At 37.7% G+C, this 20,956-nt stretch overlaps 1 protein-coding gene and 1 long non-coding RNA gene across 5 annotated transcripts in view; one reads left to right on the forward strand and one right to left on the reverse strand.

The window, feature by feature from the left end:
- PALLD (palladin, cytoskeletal associated protein) overlaps positions 1-14,097 on the reverse strand; it is a 382,518-nt gene extending 368,421 nt beyond the window's left edge. For all 4 annotated transcript variants that reach the window (XM_023636320.2, XM_070261396.1, XM_023636319.2 and 1 more), the window contains exon 1: positions 13,925-14,097. In XM_023636320.2, coding sequence (XP_023492088.2) covers positions 13,925-14,020 — 96 coding nt within the window. In that variant the 5' untranslated portion in view covers positions 14,021-14,097. The remainder of the gene's footprint in view (positions 1-13,924) is intronic.
- LOC111772527 (uncharacterized) lies at positions 5,141-19,222 on the forward strand. The gene is made up of 3 exons (XR_002806447.2): positions 5,141-5,479; positions 6,117-6,172; positions 18,995-19,222. It is a non-coding gene; the product is annotated as an uncharacterized lncRNA (long non-coding RNA).
- The last annotated feature ends 1,734 nt before the right edge of the window (positions 19,223-20,956 follow it).

Genomic DNA, 20,956 nt, shown 5'->3' on the forward strand with positions numbered 1-20,956 from the left:
TGTGGGATGCATGCCACAGCATGGCTTGACAAACAGTGCTGAGGTCTGTACCGGGGACTCGAACCGGTGAACCCTGGGCTACCAAAGTGGAATGTGTGAACTTAACCACTGTGCCACTGGGCCAGCTCCCAAATATACTTTTCAAAAAATAATTTCTCTCTATTCTGTTAGGTTGGAAGAAACATCAAGTATACTTGTGTTCATCATTTAATTTAATATTTGTCCTGTGAGTGAATATCAACTATCTCACCAGCCAGCATTGAATAATTCAAGAAGATGGTTAGCATGATGAGTGTGGGAGGGCATTCTGAACTTCTCAGAGTCTCTTTCCCTTCCGCCTCCCCCCCCCCCCCCACCATATACCTCTTTAAAGCTCTAATTTCATTCACGTTATAAGATTAGTAACTTACTGATATTTTTAGCAAATCTGACTCTGCTCATCTCTCCCTAAACCACGAAATCTATTTTGATTCCAATTTTCATTTGTTTTTAGTTTTCAGTGAAATATTTGAGACTTTATTGTCTTCTCTTTTTCTTGTGTCCAGTTATGTTCATTCACATGCATTCATTCACAGTTAATTCAACACATAGTTAATAATCACTTATTAAGTTTCAGGTGCTAGAGGCGCAGTCGTGCTCTAGACCCAGAATTAGCAAATTTTACCATAAAGGACCAGATGGTAAATATTTTTGACTTAATGGGCTGTACTCTCTCTGTTGTAATTACTCAACTCTGCCATTCTAGCAGGAAACCAGGCACAGATGCATGAATGAGCATGGCTGTGTGCCAATAAAACATTGTGGACACTGATACTTGAATTTTATACAATTTTTACATGCCAAAAATATTCTTCTTCTCTTGAATTCGATTTTTTTTACAACAGTTTAAAAATGTAAAAAAATTCTTAGTTTGCAGGCCACACAAAAACAGGTGGGATGGCTTTGGCCCAGGGAAGTTTGCTGACTCTTGATCGATACTGATGGCACGATCCTTATGTTCAAGGAGTTAAAAGTCTTGTGGGGTGGAAAAGGGGAGGAAGTGGAGGAGACATTAAACAAATCATACACAAATAATATAAAATTGGCTAGGATATCAAAAGGAAGTGAAAAGAGCTTGGCTGCAATGAGAGCCTTATCTAAATTTCAAGGACATGTGAGCAAACTATGTGCCTTTCATAGGACATTTATATGGGACTTTCACTAGCATTAAATAAAAGATATTTCATTATCTGCAAAATAACTGGGCTGCAATTTCAATTGCACTGTGCTTCAAACTAAATATCACAATGCAATGACTCTCCTCTTACTCTAAGTGTGCTGTTCTTTTTCTATATATTATTCATAAAATGATAGAGGGGAAGAGCTGGAAAACTTTAGAAGTGATCTCTGCCTCAAAATTGAGTCTAGAAATTGAAAAAAGAAGCTGGCTGCATGTGGTGAAGCTCTATTTTACGAGGTGGGTCGGGGTAAACTTGGTGAGACATTCCTTCTCCAGGAGGTAAGTGTGCCTCATGAGGAAAGAAATGGGCTGCTCGTTTAGAAGCAGTTTTCCATCTAGGGATTCTGCTTAGAATGATGAGATTTTGCTTGATTAAGTGAAATGTTATATTTTCTCATATAACCAAAAAAAGCCAGCTTCTGTTGTTTGACTGCTGAAAGTCTTCAGTCCAAAGAGCGTTATGCAGAGGAGTTCCAGAAATCCACCTCAAGCTTCTGCCCCTACGTAGGATGCAGTGATTCATAAAATCTGTCAATTTGACAGAAGTTATGTGATCAGAGATCCTAAGCTCAGTATGACTTACTGTATCTTCTTTAGTTGAATGTTGTACCTTTGTCCTCATGTCGTCGTAGGAAGATTACTCACTTTGTGTAATTTTGAGATTCTCCACGTTCTAGTCATACCTTACCTACTAAACTGTATTTCCCACTATTCTCCCGGTAAATCTTACAAATCCGTTAGAATGGCCTTGTCATTGTCCCCCTCTTTATCAACCCAAACATTACTCTAATTCCTTTATCCTGTCTGTGGTTCAGGATGGAACCATCCTGAATCCTTACTGATTATTCAAATGTAGCCCATATATGGAGAAAAGTTGTATTTGGTGTATTTTGAATATTTGAATTTTTTTTTTTTTTGGCTGAGGAAGACTAGCCCTGAGCTAACATCTGCTGCCCATCTTCCTCTTTTTGTATGTGAGCTTCCATCATAGCAAGGCCATTGACAAATGAGTCTGTGCCGGGGAACAGAACCTGGGCCGCCCAAGTGGAGCGTGCCGAACTTAACCACTAGGCCACCGGGGCTGGCCCTTGAATACCTTTTGTTCCTGAGAAAAAGGAAGTTAAAGCATGATTTTGAAAAGGCAAAATCATGGCAAATATAAAAAATATAAAATAAACATGTATCCAAGATTTTATTTTCATCAAATTAATTAATGAGGGAAACAGTGAGATGTACAAAGATTTTGAAGGAGACTGAAGATTAGACACATGTGTGGGCAATCAGGAAAGCTGAGATAAATTTACTAGTAGATTTGAAACTGGTTACTATCTATAGAGCAGTAAAATGTAATGTTTGGAGTCATTTCTATAGAGTACAAGTTAATAATATTTCTACTGGAAAAAAATCATTTGTACATCTATGTTTAAGTATAATTTGCATTGCTACCAGATTTCTACAACTTTCCAAATTGTAAAATTGCCTAGTTAAAGATAATGAAAGGCATAGACTCCCATAGAATCGATGACCCTGGAAGGTCCACCAGACCCATTCACTATTCCATTGGAAGGACATCAGTTCTCTGTCACTATTTCAAAGCCTTTCCTAGTTTGTCCTGAGAAGGTAAATTGGTTTCTCTCAGTACAGAGCCCCTAAGGACAAGTGGCCCCTCAGTCTGCAAATGTGGTAGATGGTTCAGGAGAGGCCAAGGTCAGGATCAACTCTTACAATTTGTGAAGAGATAAGTCATCAGGCAATATGAACCCAGAAGAGACGTGAAGGTGGGAAGAGAGAGGCTCTTGGACTAAAAGTGTGTTTGTGTACTAAAGGCAAAACAGGCCATATTTTGTTTCTTGCAAAATTTAATTTTCCTTGGAAGAGAAGCTACACTTTTCTTTGGTGTAAAAGAAATGCATTTTTTAAATTGAACTCAGTGCTGAGAGAGACTGGGAAACATTATGCGTCAACCTATCTTGGAATAGGCTAAGGTGAACATCCAGGTGGATAACTGAAACAAAACTTTTGATTCTTTCTTTCCCTATTTTATGGAGAAATAATGGACATACATCACTGTATAAGTTTAAGGCATAGAGCACGATGGTTTGATTTACATATATTGTGAAATAATTACCACAATAGGTTCATCTAATATCCATCATCTCATACAGTTACAATAAAAACAAAATAAAGAAAAAAATTTTTCTCCTTGTGATGAGAAATCTTAGAACTTACTACTCTCTTAACAACTTCCCTATGTATCATACGACAGTATTAACTATGGTCATCATGTTGCACATTACATTCCCAGTACTTTTCTATCTTATAACTGGAAGTTTGTACCTTTTGACCTTCCTCCAATTCCCCCTCCCTTCCCCTCTGCCTCTGGTAACCCCAAGTCTGATCTCTTTTTCCCTGAGTTTGAAAACCTTTGAAAACCTTTCTTCTGGTTTGAAACCAGAAGCTGGGAGAGATGTACTACAAAGAAGAGATTCTCCCATTCAAAGTGTATTTGTGGAGTATCTCCCACGTGCCAAGCAGTGTAAGTGCTGGGATATAAGTTTGAGGAAGACAAGGTTTCTGCCCTCATCGGACATAATAGTCTAAGAGGGATACAAATACATAATGAGCATATATAATTTAGTGTGTCAAGTACTATGATGACAGACCAAAGCACTATGTTAGCACCTAGACGGACAACAGGGTTAGGATCAGGAGAAGTTTTATAGAAGAGATGTAGCCTAAAGGATGATATGTGAAGGATGAGGAAGAGTCGGGCGGTAAGGTGGATATTGGCAGAAGCATATACAAAGACTTGACTCCCAGAGAGAGCATGGCAGACACAGCTAACTCAGAGAGGTTCAGTTAAACAGAAATCTATCCATTTTGGGGAAAATAGCCAGAGATAAGGTTAGAAAGCAGGAAGGGGGGGTGAGAGGGCACCTGAAGCCCTGTGAAGAACCTGAATTTAATCATATGGCTATTTGGGAGACAAGAAGACTGAAAAGAGCCTGTAAAGTATGTGAGAAACATCACCAGAGTTGCGTTTTAGAAAGATAAGTGATTGCAGCTTGGCTTGGGGCCAGAATCAGGGGAAGAGGAGGGCAAGACTGAAAGCAGGGACGTCACTGAGAAGGCTTTTGTGGTAATCAAGGGATTGTATACATTTATCATTGTTTTATTTTTGGTTGCCCATCATCTGAACCTCCTCCTTAGTTGTGGATAATTCCTCATATTGTGAGCTTCAGTGAGAAACTGCTCAGTTATCATAATAGGATAAGAAATCGACAAATATTTGCTTGCCCAGCCCCTCGGAGCCTGAGCACAAGTCTTGGCACATGGCCTAGACTTGGCCTTTGAAGCAGGGTCTGCAGAGAAACCATTCTGGCAGCTGAACACTGATAGTGGCAGCAGAGGCAGCACCATGGAGCGTCCAGGGACAGCAGTGGTGGCTGTGCAGAGGAGTATTCAGGGTTGGAGATGGAAGCTGTGGTGTGGACTGTTAAGCTGTGGCAGTGGTGGTTGCCACACATGAGCCTTTTTCTGGCATATTTCTGACTATGTTCCTGCTTCCAACACAGACTCTCGGCCTCACTCTGTGTGTTGCCACAACTCCTCTCAACAAATCTCTTTGCACTCAAGTTGACTGAATATTTCTGTCTCTTGCTACTAAGGAACACAATTAGTAGTAGATAAAAAAGATGATAGAAGCCTGAATAAGCGACATTGGGATGGAAAACAATGAACTGAACCAACAGGATAAAATTGGTGATTGATTGAATGAAGGGATGACGTAAAGGCAGGATTATAGATTTCTCACTTGAGCAGTGGGATGGATGGTGCCATAAACTCACATGATACAAGTGGAAGAATAAGTTTTGAGAAAAAAAATAAGCTTAATTTTAATTTGTGCCTTTTGTATTTGAGGGACCTCTGGGATCTCTGGTGTTGATGTCTGGAAGGCAATTTGAGATAGTGGTCCAGAACCCGGAGAAAGGAGAGCAGAATTGGATTGGGAAATATTAGCCCATGGGTGGCACTATAAGCCATGAGAATGGATAAGGTCATCCAAGAAGAAAGAGAAAGAAAAGAAAAGAATTCTCCAGAAAGTTGGGGGGAAACCAGGAGAGTGGAGTGTCATGAAAGCTGGTAAAAAAACGTCTCATGAAGAAGGGAATGTCCTCTCGACTTAGCAACTGGAAAGATTTAGCTCCATTGCCAACAGCTGTTTCGGCACATGTGACAGAGTTATAAGCCAGATTCCAGGTGAGTTGAGAAATTATGGAAGGAAAGGAAGTATAGATTGCAAGTGTGGTTGACTTTCCGAGAAGTTTAGAGAAAGGAGGAGAGAGAGAAGGTGGTAGTTAGACAAAAGTATGGAACCTAGTGAGGCTTTCTGTTTGTTTTTTAGGAGGGGCCACGGGAACATGTTTCAACGCTAATGGAGTTAGTCAGTAGAGAGGGAGAAGCTGAAGATACATGTGAGAAAGTGGGGATGACGTACAGACCAGGTCTTCCAGAATGTGAGATGGAGTGGGTTACTATAGCACAAATGGAGTGTTCAGCTCCAGGTTGAAAGGGGCAGTTCTTCCATTTTCAAAGGAGAGAAGTAATAAAGTATGTGTGTGTGTGTGTGTGTGTGTGTGAGAGAGAGAGAGAGAGAGAGAGAGAAAGCAAGAGAGAGAATCTGTATAAATTTGTAATTGAAAGAAAGGGGAGCTCCTATTTTGAGATTTCTGTGCATTTGGAAGTTTCTGAGGACAGGAGACAATAGCTGTTGTAGAGAAAGGGAGAAACTTTGTTAGGAAGGATTTATGGGCCGGAGAGGGCTTAACCGAGGTTAGACGTGGAGTATCGACAGTGTCGTTAATCTGTGTGATTGACTGCACACTTCTCTCCACAGAGCTCAGCAGTCCAGGTGAAGATGTGGAGATAGATGATCCAGGTTTTGACACACAGGTAAGATGGAAGGGAAATGGGCAAGGTTGTTGAGAAAATTGGCAAGACGGGCGGACTCTCAAATCTATGCTGGGTTGGAATTCATGGGTAGGAGTTTGAACATAGAGATGTTAAGGAACTGAAGACCCAATGAAAACAAAAGAAAGACAGAGAGAGAATGACTGAGTTAGAGATTGGGAAGGATGGATTAAGACGGTGAAACGTCAGAATTGATCATTTTCACTTTTAACTCCTGACTGCATTTAGAACGTGGCCATGTGATTGTTTTTGAATGTTTTCGTGCAACAATGTCAGAGTTGAGTAGTTGCAACAGAGACTGTATGGTTGACAAAGCCTAACCTATCTTTCTGGACTCTTATAGAAAAAGTTTGCCAACTCTCGTTATAGAATGACTACCTAGTGAATTCGTATAACATACATAAGACTAACAGTGATGATCATGATAATGATAATGGCTAACAATGGACTGCTCTCCATGAGGCAGGCATTGTGTCAAGAGCCATTATGTAGATTATTTCATTTAAAAGCCTCACAACAGGCCCCCCTTTAGAAAGAAAGAAACTGAGGCAGAAAATGTGAGCAAGAGAGCTAAGAGTCAAACCCAGGCAGTGACTCCAGAGTACATGATCTTAACCATACACTTTAGTACCAATACATTATAGCTTTCACAAATGAAAATCTGAAGCAATGTGTCACACTAATAAAACTCCGTATTAGAAATCAGAGTTCTGCTATTAATTTAATTTAGTGCAAAGTGAACATTTTAAACTTCACCAAAAACATTATATGAGAAGCTTAAAGCAAACTTCTGAATGGCGAAATAATTTTCAATTCTTTCTTTAAAATAGGAAGTGTTTGGGGCCAACCCATTTGCATAGTGGTTGGGTGCACGTGTTCTGCTTTGGTGGCGTGGGGTTCACAGGTTTGGATCCTGCAAATGGATCTATACACTGCCCATCCAGCCATGCTGTGGCAGCATCCCACATACAAAATGGAGGAGGATTGACACAGATGTTGACTCAGCAACAATCTTCCTCAAGCAAAAAGAGGAAGATTGACAACAGATGTTAGCTCAGGGCAATCTTCCTCACCGCCCCCCCCCAAAAAAAACACCAAAAAAAGGAAAAAAAAAACCGGATGTATTTACTGGAGGCAGATTAAATTACCTGCTTACTAACTTATATTTTGGATTTAAAGAGGTGCCATCTGACAGGATCCAGTTGTCAGGATCAGGATCCGCTTGCACAGTGAAAAAGAAAATAATAGCTGTATGGCATATATGGTTCGGGTTTAATTTGCAATCCAGTTATTGCTGCTAGAACATGCATGTGGTCTAAGGAAAATGCTCATTCAATGTGAATGAACAAGGGAAGTTTCTAGGTGGCCCAAACTCACTGGAAAATCATGCTTCAGAGATTTCTACGTCAATCAACACCTCAAAATTAAAAGGTCGTAATCAAAAGAAATACAACTGCAAACATCTCTGTTATTTCACTGAGGTTTCACGTTTTATTTCAAACAGTGCATTTGGTAATTCTGCGCTGGTGTGATAGATACAGAATATGAAATATACTAAAAAGAACTGCTTATGCTGCTTCTAATGAGTAAAGAGGAAGTGAGGTAAATGCCAAAAACATTAAAGTGTTTCACTTTAGTGAGTAGAATGGAAAGATTTTGAAGTTTTGAGGCATAAAGTATTCTCTTTCTTAAGAGAAATACCTCTTCTTAAGGTATTTGAATTGCCTGGAAATTCCTTTCTTCCTCTTTTTCTCCTCCGTGTCTCCTTCATCACCTCCATCATTCATAGTTTAGCTTAATTTTCACTTCCCCTAAAACTCTCATAAGCTACAACCATTTTTTAATTTCTTTGAATTTGTGTAGTTCTAGCTTCTTCACCATAGGAGAAATGGCTCTTCTTTGGCACTGCCCATTTAAACCGCTCTTCCTTTCTTCCACTTTCCTTTCCCAGCATAGTAAGTTGAACATGAGATCAACTGAACAACTGTTTATTTATCATTAGCTATGAGTCAGGGGATCTTCAAGGAGGGTGAAGAAGAGCCAGGCATAGTTCCTCTCCTTTAACAATCTTACAGTCCAGTACGAGGGATTGATGGGGTTAGAAAAGAGTGAAAAATGACTCTAATATAAGGAGGAACATGATAATGCTACTAAAACAGTTTAAACAAATTGCAGTAAGAGATCAAAGATGGTGGCAGAGATCATCTTTACAAATTTGGCCATGTCACTCCTCTGGTATTTTTTTTCCAGTGGTACCCTCTGGCTGATAAGAGAAGATCCAAAGCCTGCTATGCAGGTTATCTGTGTACCTCTGGACAGTCTGCCCTGATGTAAACTCTCCAGCCTCATCCTCCATTGTCTTTCTGACATATGCTGCACTCACATCTCACTGGCCTACTCGCCATTCCTTGAACATTCCGTATCTTTTCATGTCTCCATGCTTTGCATATGCTGTTCCTTTTGCCTTTCCCTTCTGTTTCTGTGATTCAATTTCTAGTTCATCCTTGAAAATTTTACTTAATTTCACTTCTTTTTGGTGTTTTCTATGATTCCCCAGCCAGTATAATTTGTTCCTTTTTCCAAATATGACACTTGCACAGTATTTTACTGTGAGATTCATCTTATTGAATTATAAATATTGGTTTAGCGAATTCTTTCGCCATTAGACTGCGAACACCTTGAAAGGAGGAGCTGCGACTGACAGTGTTTGCATGGTTAATGCTTGGCACAGTGTCTGGATCACAGCAGATGTTGGAGAAAAATATATCTGGTATTTAAAACATGGTTTGAACCCCAGATAGGAATTGACAGGAGAGAGAGCCACACAAACAAAGGCACGAGGCAGAAATGTTCTGTCCCCTTTTCTTGCTCTCAGCCACCCAGGCCCCACCCTGTTGCATTTCTCTGGAAAATGCTCTCCTCAGTGAAACATTGTTCTGCTCTCCATCCCGCTTTTTCATCTGCCTTATCAATACTTACTCATCCCCTAGGCTCTGTTTTCTGCTAAGAACTTGATCAAGTAATCAATGCTATATGTTAATAGCTGTTAGTGTATACATATAAAATACACATTACATGCTCATTTCACTAATACAAAACAGTTGTAGGTCTGACACTGCATTAAAAAGAACCCACATCTGTGAAGACATTGATTTTTATGTTTCTTATTACTCTCAATGAAAGTTTGTCATGAAAAGGTTTAGAACCAGAAACACATTTATTCTGTTTTCTGTCGTTTCTACTATAAAAAAAATGAGAATTCTAGAACCTTTGATGACGCTCTTTGACATGGACACTTAGCAAGCTCAGAGTTAAATTTTGAGTCATAGAACTACAAATGACTTAGCTAAAAATAATTTGTTTTTGCTTACTTTCTCTGTTGTCTTATTCAGTCAGTATCTATTTGTCGAGTGCCTACTGTGTGCTAGGCTTCTCTTCTGGCTGGGGATGCAGCTGTGAGTAAGGTGGAATTCTCTGCCTTATGGAGCTAACATTCTAATAGGAGGAAAGACGAAAGTAGGGGAATTGAGAAAATGTCAGGTTCTGAATTTCTTATGCTTGATTTGGTCTTTTTAATTGATTTTGGGCAATTGTACTGTGCTTTAATTGCAGGCAGTCTCAAATTCTCTTTGAAAGTTGTTAGGGTACAAATGAAATGAAATGAAATGCATATTTGCATGTTATCATTGGTGTCTGCAGATCTTGGAATGTTTGGTGAAGCAATGGTTTGGGAGGGTCAGCAAATACTGTGAGGCATTGTAAATTCACTTCCACCTTGAACTTCAACAGGCAGCTTATCAGCATCTTAGCTGATCCCAAGCAAATGATACTTTCAAATGTAAATTTCCATGGTCACCTATTTTGTTAAAATGCTGTGCATATTTTATCCATTCTTAAGGAATTTTATGTCACTTAATTTATGGATTATTTCTAATTGTGATTTATAGTTCTTAACTTCTCCTAAGTTAATATTATCTGAATTTTGTTGGACTCATGTTCTACCATGAAATATAGAACATGTAAGCAAGTTTTTATGGAACATTTTATATTTGGTATGTGTATCACACATTCTGACATAATCAATTTTATCATCTTAAATTGTCTTGGCATTACTATCCTACTATTTGGGAAACCATTTATTTTTGAGTTCCTGAATATGTAATATAAGTATATGTGATTCACATACACATATGAATATACAAATAACAGAAAAGATAGATTTAGAGCTTATGAATAACATTTGTTTTAAGACTTTGAGGATAAGCATCTGAAAATCACATGTATGATATCCAGGAGAGTCCTCTATTTGTCAATCAAAAAATACTTGTGACACACCCCTGCAGGATCCCATGAGGCGAGGCACTATAGGCTGTTGAAATGTAGAATATTTCCCTGACTTGGGAGGAATTTGGGAAAGATGAGGCATATGCATGAGAAACAGCAGAGTCTAGTAGAAATGAGAATTCAATTATAAGCAATCAAAGCTAGCTTTCCCTGAGGACTTACTGTATAACATCTTCTGAGTTGTGAGTTGCCTGCTTTAATATAGTGAATAATTTGATCCTCAGAATAATTGATGGAATAGACATTATTTTTCTTTTTATTATTTCGTTTACATACTATAGCATAAAAATATTCAATTATTTGGCCAAAGTTGAACTGTCAGGAAATGGTAGACATAGGGTTGAAACCTGCATTTAACCACAGAGTTTTATTTTCCCATTGGGGATATTATGGGTATTTAAGGACTTAGATAAAGAGAGAACTTTTGCAACTTGTTTGTGGAGTAGTTTGTAGAAATGTTGACGAGCTACTATAATTTTGAAAGAAACAGTGTTTGATGGTATAAAAACCTTAAAGGAACCAAGGATCACACAATATCCCATACCACATGGGCCAGGCAATTTAGAGAGTCCAGACAGGGGTAGTGACATTTCAATAAGCACTTAAAAATGCATATATAGTTACAAATAAATGCGTGAAAAAGGTTGAAGAACACGCACCAAACATTTAATGCTGATTCGCTCCGTGGTAGGACTTGGGCAGGGGTATGGCTGAGGGGTGGGAGATTTAAGGGGATCCTTTGTTGCTTATTTCATGTTCTTTAAAAAAAAGTTAAAATTATAAGTGACTTTAAAATTTAAACGTCATTTTTTTTCTGTTTATTTTTATATTTAAATAATTACTGAAAATGTAATAAACACTGTTGGTACAAAGATTCAATACTAAAAACATTTTAAAATAAAACCTAAACTATGAAAATCAAGGTAGAAAAAGCTTTAAAACTTGTTTTTTCTTGTTTTGGAATCACAGGTAATCCCCAGACTAAATTTCTTCCTTCTGTTGAAATAACTTTCTAGGCCTAAAATGGAGCTGCTCTTGCCCAGGGGGCCACATCAGCAAACGGAAACTTAGATAATTCTTGTGTCCCCGTAAATGCTCTGCTTGACCAGAAACGCAGTACATTTAGTCAGCCAATTTCCAAACCCCAAGCCAACTGTGGGCTCTGTAGTTATTTCCTTGTTCCTTCTCACCCTAAACAAGGTTGACTATGTGCCTCCAGCTAATCAGATATTTTCTATTTTTCTCTTTCTTGTTCTTTACTCTTTACGCTATAAAAGCTTCCCGCCTTCCGCCCCATTTTGCTGTTCTCCGAAAAGAGACTGTCCACTTCATTGCGTTAAATAAAGTTTGTTTGTATCACCTAAATTGTCTTTTTGAATTATTTTTTAATCTTTCTTCCTGTCCTTTCTTTCTTTCTTTCTTTTTGTAGTGTTCTTTTCACCAAGGGCCCTGTAGGGCAAAAGTTAAACCTAAAGAATTTATAAAATCTTGTTTGATGCCAGAAATGCACAACAATTTTATACTCTCCTTCCTGATAAATACACATGGATTCCTTTCTTTCCTAGTCTTTAAGTAAAGTTGTCATTAGAGGAAGATATTTCATATTTATTCTACAGTTTTAAATAATCTTCAAACAGTATATTTTCTCTCAATTTCAGGGACATAATAAAATAGTTCATTTAATGTCCACAACAGCCATATTAATGTATTTTACAGAGAGGGTATTTGTAGTTATCCTTGGTGTCCTCTTCATATTATCATCTTTATCCACCATATTGAATTAGTTGCAAATATCTAGATTTTACTTCCAAATCATCCATTTCCGCTGCCATTATCCTTATTCACGGCTTCGTTCTTCTCACCTAAATTCATAATCTATTTACCAAATTTGTTTCTATACCCTCTGATATGATTTAACGGTTTCGAATTATAGTCAGAGCTGCTTCGCTCAATCTTTGTTTTCTTTGCTGGGATTTGACTAGGAAGCAGCCATTAACTCTAGGTGGCCTGAATTCCTGATTGGAACTCAGTTGTGACAACACTCTGATGTCTTCCACATACGTATTGTTAATGAAGTGGAGGCTCTTGACTTGGCCTTGCCAAATTCAATTGTTATCTCTTTAAGAATGCGTCAGATTTATTTTAAAACCTGACTAACGTTTCCCCTCTACATTTTTAAAAAAATGAGGTAAAGAGCTCAAAGTGATTCTGATTGTTTGGTGTAATCTAGATCCTTACTCTAGTGTGAAATATGCTATAGGACCCCCTGAATACTCAACGTTAGCAATAAAACAGAGAAACGCAGACAGAGAATTGACAGAGAGCCCCTAGGATACAGACTTTAATCCATATCGGACACTAGAATGTGACAGAACTAATTTGTATTCTAGGAATATGTAATCATATATTTATAGAGCAGTTATTAGCTTGATAAATCTCTTAGACCTTGTCTATTGTTAGCAATAATTTGTCGAATAGACTCTGATTTTAAAAATCTGAATAACTGAGACAAGCATTCAAGTTTTTTCTTTGAGGAAAAATTGTTGAAAAGTATATTTATCATGTAATAAGGATTTAATTTCTGTACATACATGATTGAATAGATTTTGAATAGTATTATATTTTCAGGTAATGGACTCTGTGGTCACATTATTCATACTAGAAGGCAATTAGTATTTTTAGCAAATGTTAAAAAGTAATATGAGCCTGAAATCATTCTGTATCAACCTCATATATTGGATTCAAGACAATTTCATGTGTAACTTAAAACAACGTGATATAAAATTATACTGTGATGTTTAAATTTGACTGGACTGTAGTTTTCCTCAGTAAGCTTTATCTTTTTAAAAAATAAATATGTAAACTTTATGCATAAATATAATTTAAAATGTCTGCTATTACTACCTCAACTGATTTAAAAAATCCTTTGAAAATGTGTTAACAACTTAAAATATTACTAAAACCTAAAGTATATCATTTTAAGCCATTAGTATTTAGCTTAAGTATGGGTGACGTTCAAATTAATTACGTTCTTATTTTCAGTAAAACAAAACCCATACACAGTCTTGACAAACGTTGGCTTCATAACTGCATTTAATCCTTTTGGAATTGATAGCACCAATTTAGCATGTTTAAGGTTATAATAGACAATGCATTTCTGTGACAGCATAGGTAGAAATAAAGCCGGCAAGTAAATCTTATGTATTCTCTGTTTTTTGAACGACTATCAAATTCCCATGACTTTTCCTTTCGAAATAAAAGCAAAATCAAGGCATCTTCTAAATAGTATTATAACTTCAGGCAAACTACTATGATACTGTTAGCTTTAAAAAAAAAAAGTTTAAAAAATATTGCCCTACCAGTTAATATATTAAGATACATCTTACAGACCTTTTCAATCCTTGGTTTGAAGACTCCAAAAAGGTGATGGATTTCAGATGAGCAGTTCCTCTTCCCAGGGAGCAGAGGTTGGCCTTGCCTGTTCATTAAAGACTGCTTGGTCCGTGGTCACTTTGAGGCAACTGTGGCCTCAGACTCTCATCTGGCCTCTTACTCCACTCAACTATATTTGGTAACTGATCTCACGTTTCAGCAGACTGCCACGATCAGGAATTCCAGCAGCGGGCTGGGAAGCTACCCTGGGCCTGAGGGCTGGGTTCTTAGAAATTAAAGGCACTTAGTATAGAGAGAACTATATTTATGGATCTAATAAACATAGGATTAACACATGTTCCTCTACACTCTGACCTTGTGGCTGGAAAACACCACCTGTCTTCTTAACGTATTTTTAATCAATTAAAAGTACAGTATGTGATTCTAAGGAGAAAAAGTGACACTCATAAGGAATGCTCTTCTTCCTATAATCTCCTGCTCTGTGCATTTAACTTTTAGTCATAAGGTAGATTATCCTAAAATAGTAAATCCAGTAACTACTTAAAAATTTAGCCACCTGTCAAATTGAATGTGGAGTCCCACTGTTCTCTTACTTCAGGTTGTTAATTAAAAATTATTATATGACTATGATGTGTATTAAAGACATAGTCCATAGTAGGGTGAAATAGACATGTGCATACAGGGACTGAATCTTGTTTTTATTTTTGAGGAAGATTAGCCCTGAGCTAACTACTGCCAGTCCTCCTCTTTTTGCTGAGGAAGCCTAGCCCTGAGCTAACATCCATGCCCATCTTCCTCTACTTTATATGTGAGATGCCCACCACAGCATGGTGTGCCAAGCGGTGCGATGTCTGCACCCGAGATCTGGGCTGGCGAACCCAGATCCACTGAGAAGTGGAATGTGCGCACTTAACCACTGCGCCACCCGCTGGCCCCTGGGGGACTGAATCTTATATACATTGGAACACTGAATTTTTAGCCCAATACCTAGCGCATCATGAGAATCCAACAAATATTTGCTGAAAAAATAAACAAATGATGAATGACTATTGTTTAGGACAAGTACGAACCCTCTGACAGTTGTAAAAGATGTTTCACAACCATTTTATTACTTATCCTGTAGCATCTCATTGTAACATACTGTAATATTTTGAATTTCCAAATAACAAATAGAGGCAGTAAGAAGAGAAAGCTTTTCTGTTCTCAGGCCAGGTCACAGAGCCAAATCAAAGAAGCAGAAAATAATCACACAAAACCTCCTAGTGAATTCAGAGACGAAGTGCTGAGTCTGCCTTAGTCTGGATAGTACCAGGAGAGTCCATCCAGTTTCCTATCTAAAGAAGGTTTTTTCTCTAATGGTGGAACACTTCTAAAGGTCTACTTTTATACTTTTCTTTACAAGCAAAACTGGTCCTTTATAAATGGTCCTTCTTGAAACCGGACACTTTTGTGGGCTGTTTCAGCTATTATATTCATTAATAAGCGTTTTAAAATTTATACTTATGGAGAAAAAAACCCCTCCGGATGATGAAACACATGTGTTTATATCTTTTTCTTACCAGAACCCCATAAGATAATAGCAAAAACCCAAAAGGATGCAAATTGGGAGAGAAGACAGTAGAAGATTCTAGAAATGGACAAAATTGTTGGAAAATGGTTAATATAAAGATGAGTGGTCTAACTAAATTAGAAATCTTAAATGCCTGCAGAAGGAGATGCTGATGAGAAGCAAGTGATTTGCCCCATAGAGTCACAGAAAGGCTCAGGAGTTGGACACACTAGTTCCTCCTTGAAAATAATTTTGATTGGCAACTCTGGATACTTCTGAGAGGGAGCCAGGAGCTGAAAACAAGGAATTGGTTCAAAGAATCCCTAAGGAGCAGTTAGACCATACTGTCCTATTTCCACTTCAGGTAGCCAGGAGACAACCCCTTTCCATGTCTGGATGATGGGAGGTTTATTCTCTGGAAAATTTAAAACAGACAGTCTCCAGTACCAGGGATGCAGAACACAGACAATGGAAAAGATGAGGCACTAGAAGAAATTTCCGGGATTGGGTCAGAGAAGAGAACAGAGACTTCAATTATATCTAGAGTTATATTTCTAAAAAACAGTAATGACGGGAAGATGGAAAAATAGTAATATTTGATACTTCTTGGTATTGTGACTCTCTGTTACATTAATACCTGTATTTTCTGTTTGAAAAATGTCATAGTCAAAAATTAAACAAAAACCTCTGTTGTGTCCTAAGGCAAATGGAATGTGGAAGAGATTATGAGAAACAAAATGTTATAACCTCTTCATGATATCACCTTAGTTACGGAAAGAATTGTTGAAATTAACTGAGAAAGTGGTTAAAAATGCCATATATACAATGACTATATTAATAATCTCATTAGTATTAATAATTTTAAGATAAATGGATGCTAACCTTATGACCCAACCTTCACCTCAATGTTTTAACAGGTTTTATTGCTGTATTAATAGTAAATTATACAGGAGCCACTAGGTTTTTTTTTCCTCTAGACCAGACTGCATCCAGGCAATAACTTTTGTAAATCCCAGGTTCATTTTACAACCCCACCTAAAGTGTGTGCTGAAGACATGCACACTCATGTTAACATTTTTCTCTCATTAAAACATTAATAAGAAAGATAAATATTTTTGCAGTTGCTAGAAAGAGAAGAGATGGGCATGCAACCCCATAAATGTTCACTGCACAGAATAATAAAAATAATCGTAATGAGTTATTGATAAATTAGTCACTCATCCTTTTTTGTTCTAGAGTCATTCACAAATGAATAAAAATACATTTACCCTTCCTTTTTCCAGGAGGTATAGCCAAGTTTTACTATGTTTAGAGTTCCTTTGTAACAGGAGAAAATTCACACCTTTTTGTAGAAATAAAAAGTTGTAAGTTGCAGGTGTAAAACTCAAAGTGACGTTGATTTGTAGGTATCATTGAAATAGCACTGTTGGATTATCTGCAGGGAGATGGAGGATGGTGCTTCCAGGGGAAGATGCTGGTTCTGGCCTGGGAGACAGTAGGGTTCTCCGAACCAGGCAGGATGGAGGGGCGGTGGGTTCTGTGAGTGGCCATGACACTCATGCAGGGTGCCAGGGCACTGAGCATTAAGCATCATGGCCATGGGAGCTGCAGTGAAAGAGGCAGCTGCTTCTACTTCCTAATGGGCCATGGAGGCTAAAACAAATCTCACAGTGAATCTCAGTGTTGAGCCTGTTGGTTTACTGACCAGAGGGAGGCCTCTCCCACATTTTCTTGGAATGCCTGGTCCCAAATCCTGCTATAACACCAGGAAAGTGATGAAGCTGTATGAAGAAAAAAGAAATTGAAAAAAAAAGAGAGAGATAGCTTGTGGTCCTGAAAGAGGCCTCAAAGCTAGACATGATTTTATTCAAGAAGATAAAGAAATGAGGCTTTTTTGGTGTATTGTGAGCAGTGCAGCAAACCATGATTGTTTTAAAAATATTACAAGACTCTGAAGCAGATGTTCGTTTTCCTTAGGAAAGATGGTTGACCAAGGCTCTCTAAGTTATTATAATGAGGTTCAACTGATATTAAGGATGAGGATAGTGCATAGGCAGTAATACAATCTGTCAAGCACTTTCATATTTACCCCCAGAGCCCATTTTTGTGTGCACCTGAGGTTGGGAAGTGGGGTCAGCGGCCCCTTAAATGGGTCTCAGTTCAACTTCCAATTGCTTACTTCTTCTTGTAAAAGTTCCTGTTCTTTTGAAGTGCTTGCCTTTGAGCCACTCATCCTCCTTCCACTTTTTTTCACTTAAGACTTTGGGTCTAGTTGGACTCTTGATTCTCTTCACTCCAAGTGCTTCCAATATCCTAGGGGATGTCAGCATCTCTTTGTTTATTTACTCCACACCCTGGCATATTAGTTCTTTGATCTGCTTATCTCTACTGATCTTTATCTCCCTCCTTCTTCCCACAGATTACATAAATGGACCAGCTCCAACTCTTAACAACAAATAACAAATTATTGAAAAAAATTAATATCTTAAAACTATAAGCATTTATTATTTCACACAGTTTCTGTGTGCCAGGAGTCCAGTAGTGTCTTAGCTGGGTGACTCCGAATCAGGGTATCATGGGGTTGCGGTCAAGATATTGCCCACGGCTTCTCTTGTCTGAAAGCACCACTGGGTCAGGAGGATCTGCTTTCAAGGTGGCTCACCCATGGGCCTGGACAGTTAGTGCTGCTGTTGGCAGGAGCCATGTAGACTTTTTCATATCATTGCTTGAGTCTCCTTACTTCATGGCAGCTGGTTCTTCTAGAGTGAGTGACTCAAGAAAGAGTAGGGTGCAAGCCACAATGTCTTTTATGACCTAGCCTTGGAGGTCACATTCCATCTTTTCTGCAATATCGCTTGGTTACACAAGTCAGCACTATTCCATATGGGAGGGGACTCCACAGGGGCATGAGGACCAATCGGCAAGATCATTGGTGGTTATTTTGGAAGCTGTCTACCACAGCTTTATTCCATTAGCTGCTCTTGGACATGCTCCCATAGACACACTTGGGCATGCTCCATTTTCAAAATTGCAAATTCACGCTTCTCATTATTTAACTGTAAACTTTCATTCTCTAGATCTCTCACTCTGTGACTACACTGACTTTTCTTTTTCACTGAGACTTCCAGGCTGAGGATCACTCTATTTCATACTTTCTATCAGTTGACCTTACAGTTTCAGGTTAATTAAGAACAGAGTATATTTTGGTGAAGAGTATATTTTGGAAGGTTTACAAACTTCCTTTTAGACGATGAGGACTCTGGTTGTTCAGAGTCCTCAAACAATAGGTAAACAAACAATAGGTAACAACAATAGGTAAAGTAAACAATAGGTAAAGTAAAGGTAATCAAAGGTTCTTTGATAATAGGGATGTGAATAGGAGTGTGCAGACTTGCTCATTCACCCTTCTTTCATCTTTTCTCCCCCTGGTGGCCCAGGAAATTCTGAAAATCCTCTGACTCTGAAGGAGCTGGCCTACTTACCCCTTTTCTGAATGTTTTACTTCTTCCTTTTTCTAGCATGTTCTACCACCAAACAAGGATCATGGGGCAACATATAAAATAGTAACTGAGAAATCTGATCAAGAAAGAAACAAAAAATAGAGGCATAAAATGATTGTGGAATTGTTGTAATGAGCCACTTATTGACCCATCTGGTGATCCTGAGAACAAGTGTCCTTCAAACCACCGCCAGTTTTCCTACTTCTTCCTCTTTGTAGTTTCCTTGGCTGCACATCACGGAATCAGGTATGCCCCAAAGACTTGTTTGGTTAAACTGGTTATGTCCATCCACAAGTAGCAGTAGACTTCAGATTTGTCTCTCATGAGTTGTATTTTAGGAACTGTGGTTAAATTTGCTGTATATGTGGAGCCCCAGCCCATGGGTGGTCTTTTGATCACATGCTTCTGCTACTTGGAATGTTTGCCAGTTTGTGTATGTGCAAACATACAAACAAAAAGGAAGAGGGAAAGATAATTTTATCCCAATAGTAATAAAACTAGAGTTGAAATTGCCTGAGAGTAGATTCCATAATCCATGTTTATATATGGGTATTTTGGCACACTTAGGTATTATGACACTTGATCAGAAATAATCTCATTTTTAATTTGGCTTATAAGATCCAAGCATAAAAAAGTTTTATTCTTCTGGGCTTAAACATCAGTAACATTAATTTCAAAACTAGGTTTTATTGAATTTAAGCAAAATAAATTTAATATTTCTTTACGAAGAATAACATGAATATGAAATTGAATAAAGAGAGAAAAGTACAGATGGGTGTTTTGAATAATAATATAAAATCTGAAAAGTTATTATAAATAGAAGTCAAACAGTATATTAAAAGAAGAATACAGTATGGAAAATCGGGTTTTATCCAAGTTATAAAGGTTGGCTTAATTAACATCCAAAGATCTAACACTTAACTCACCACATTAATAAGTCAAAAGAGAAAAGCTATATGGCTATTTCTATAGATTATGAATGAGTCTATGATCAAAATTTAACATCCACTCTCAATTAAAAAAACTTTGGTGGAATGGGAAGAAAATAGTTCTACCTTAACACGCTATATTAAGGTATATTAAAGTATATGTGCATGTGTGTGCATGCATATTCATACACACATTTATTCACACACACATACGATGCAATACATAGTAATAAAAGACAAAACATCATGGAATACTAAGAACTAATATGCAGGTCTTAACCTCTACTGAAGAACAGAAGGGAATGGAATAATGGAATAGATGGAACACTACAGGAGGAACTGATTGTGTAACATAAATAATTCTCCATGAAAATAATCCACGAATGTCATATAATTTCAATTAAAACAACTTTTTTTTGTGCAACTAGAAAAATTGATATAGGGTTTGTCCAGAGGAATTAACCTGACAAAGATCCAGGAAGATTATGAGAAAAGGAATGGTACTGAAGGAAAGTAGCACTTCAAGACTGCTGGAGTGCCCACAAATTCCTGACAGATGAAAAATAAGGAATGGAATAATGGATTAAATGGAATGGCATATATTATTCTTGTATAGGAAGAACATTACATCAATATGGCAGCATAAATTAAATAACTACACATATCTCGGTTTATTTCTTGGCCTTTTTCAATTCCACTGATCTGCCTCTGATTACAGTCTAAAGAACTGGATTCCTATTTCACTTCATTCAGCAAAGGAAAAGTTCTTTAGGCTCACACAAATTCCAAAAAAGAAAAAAAGGATGTGGAATGAGTAGATAAGTATGCACTTAAGAGACCATATTCAGCATAGGATAGGATAAAAATAGAATACCAAACAGTGTGTGTACCTTCATCATATGTATGTGTATGCATAGTTATATTTATATATCTATAATTTCTCTCTCTTTCCTGGCATATGAATGAAAAATTTTAAAGTTTTCCTGGAAGGTAACAGTGGCTAATCTTGGAGAACAAATGCTCTCTGACTGGGGTTGTGAATGGGGCTGGG

The sequence above is a fragment of the Equus caballus genome, chromosome 2 (assembly GCF_041296265.1).
Source record: "Equus caballus isolate H_3958 breed thoroughbred chromosome 2, TB-T2T, whole genome shotgun sequence".
NCBI lineage: Eukaryota > Metazoa > Chordata > Mammalia > Perissodactyla > Equidae > Equus > Equus caballus.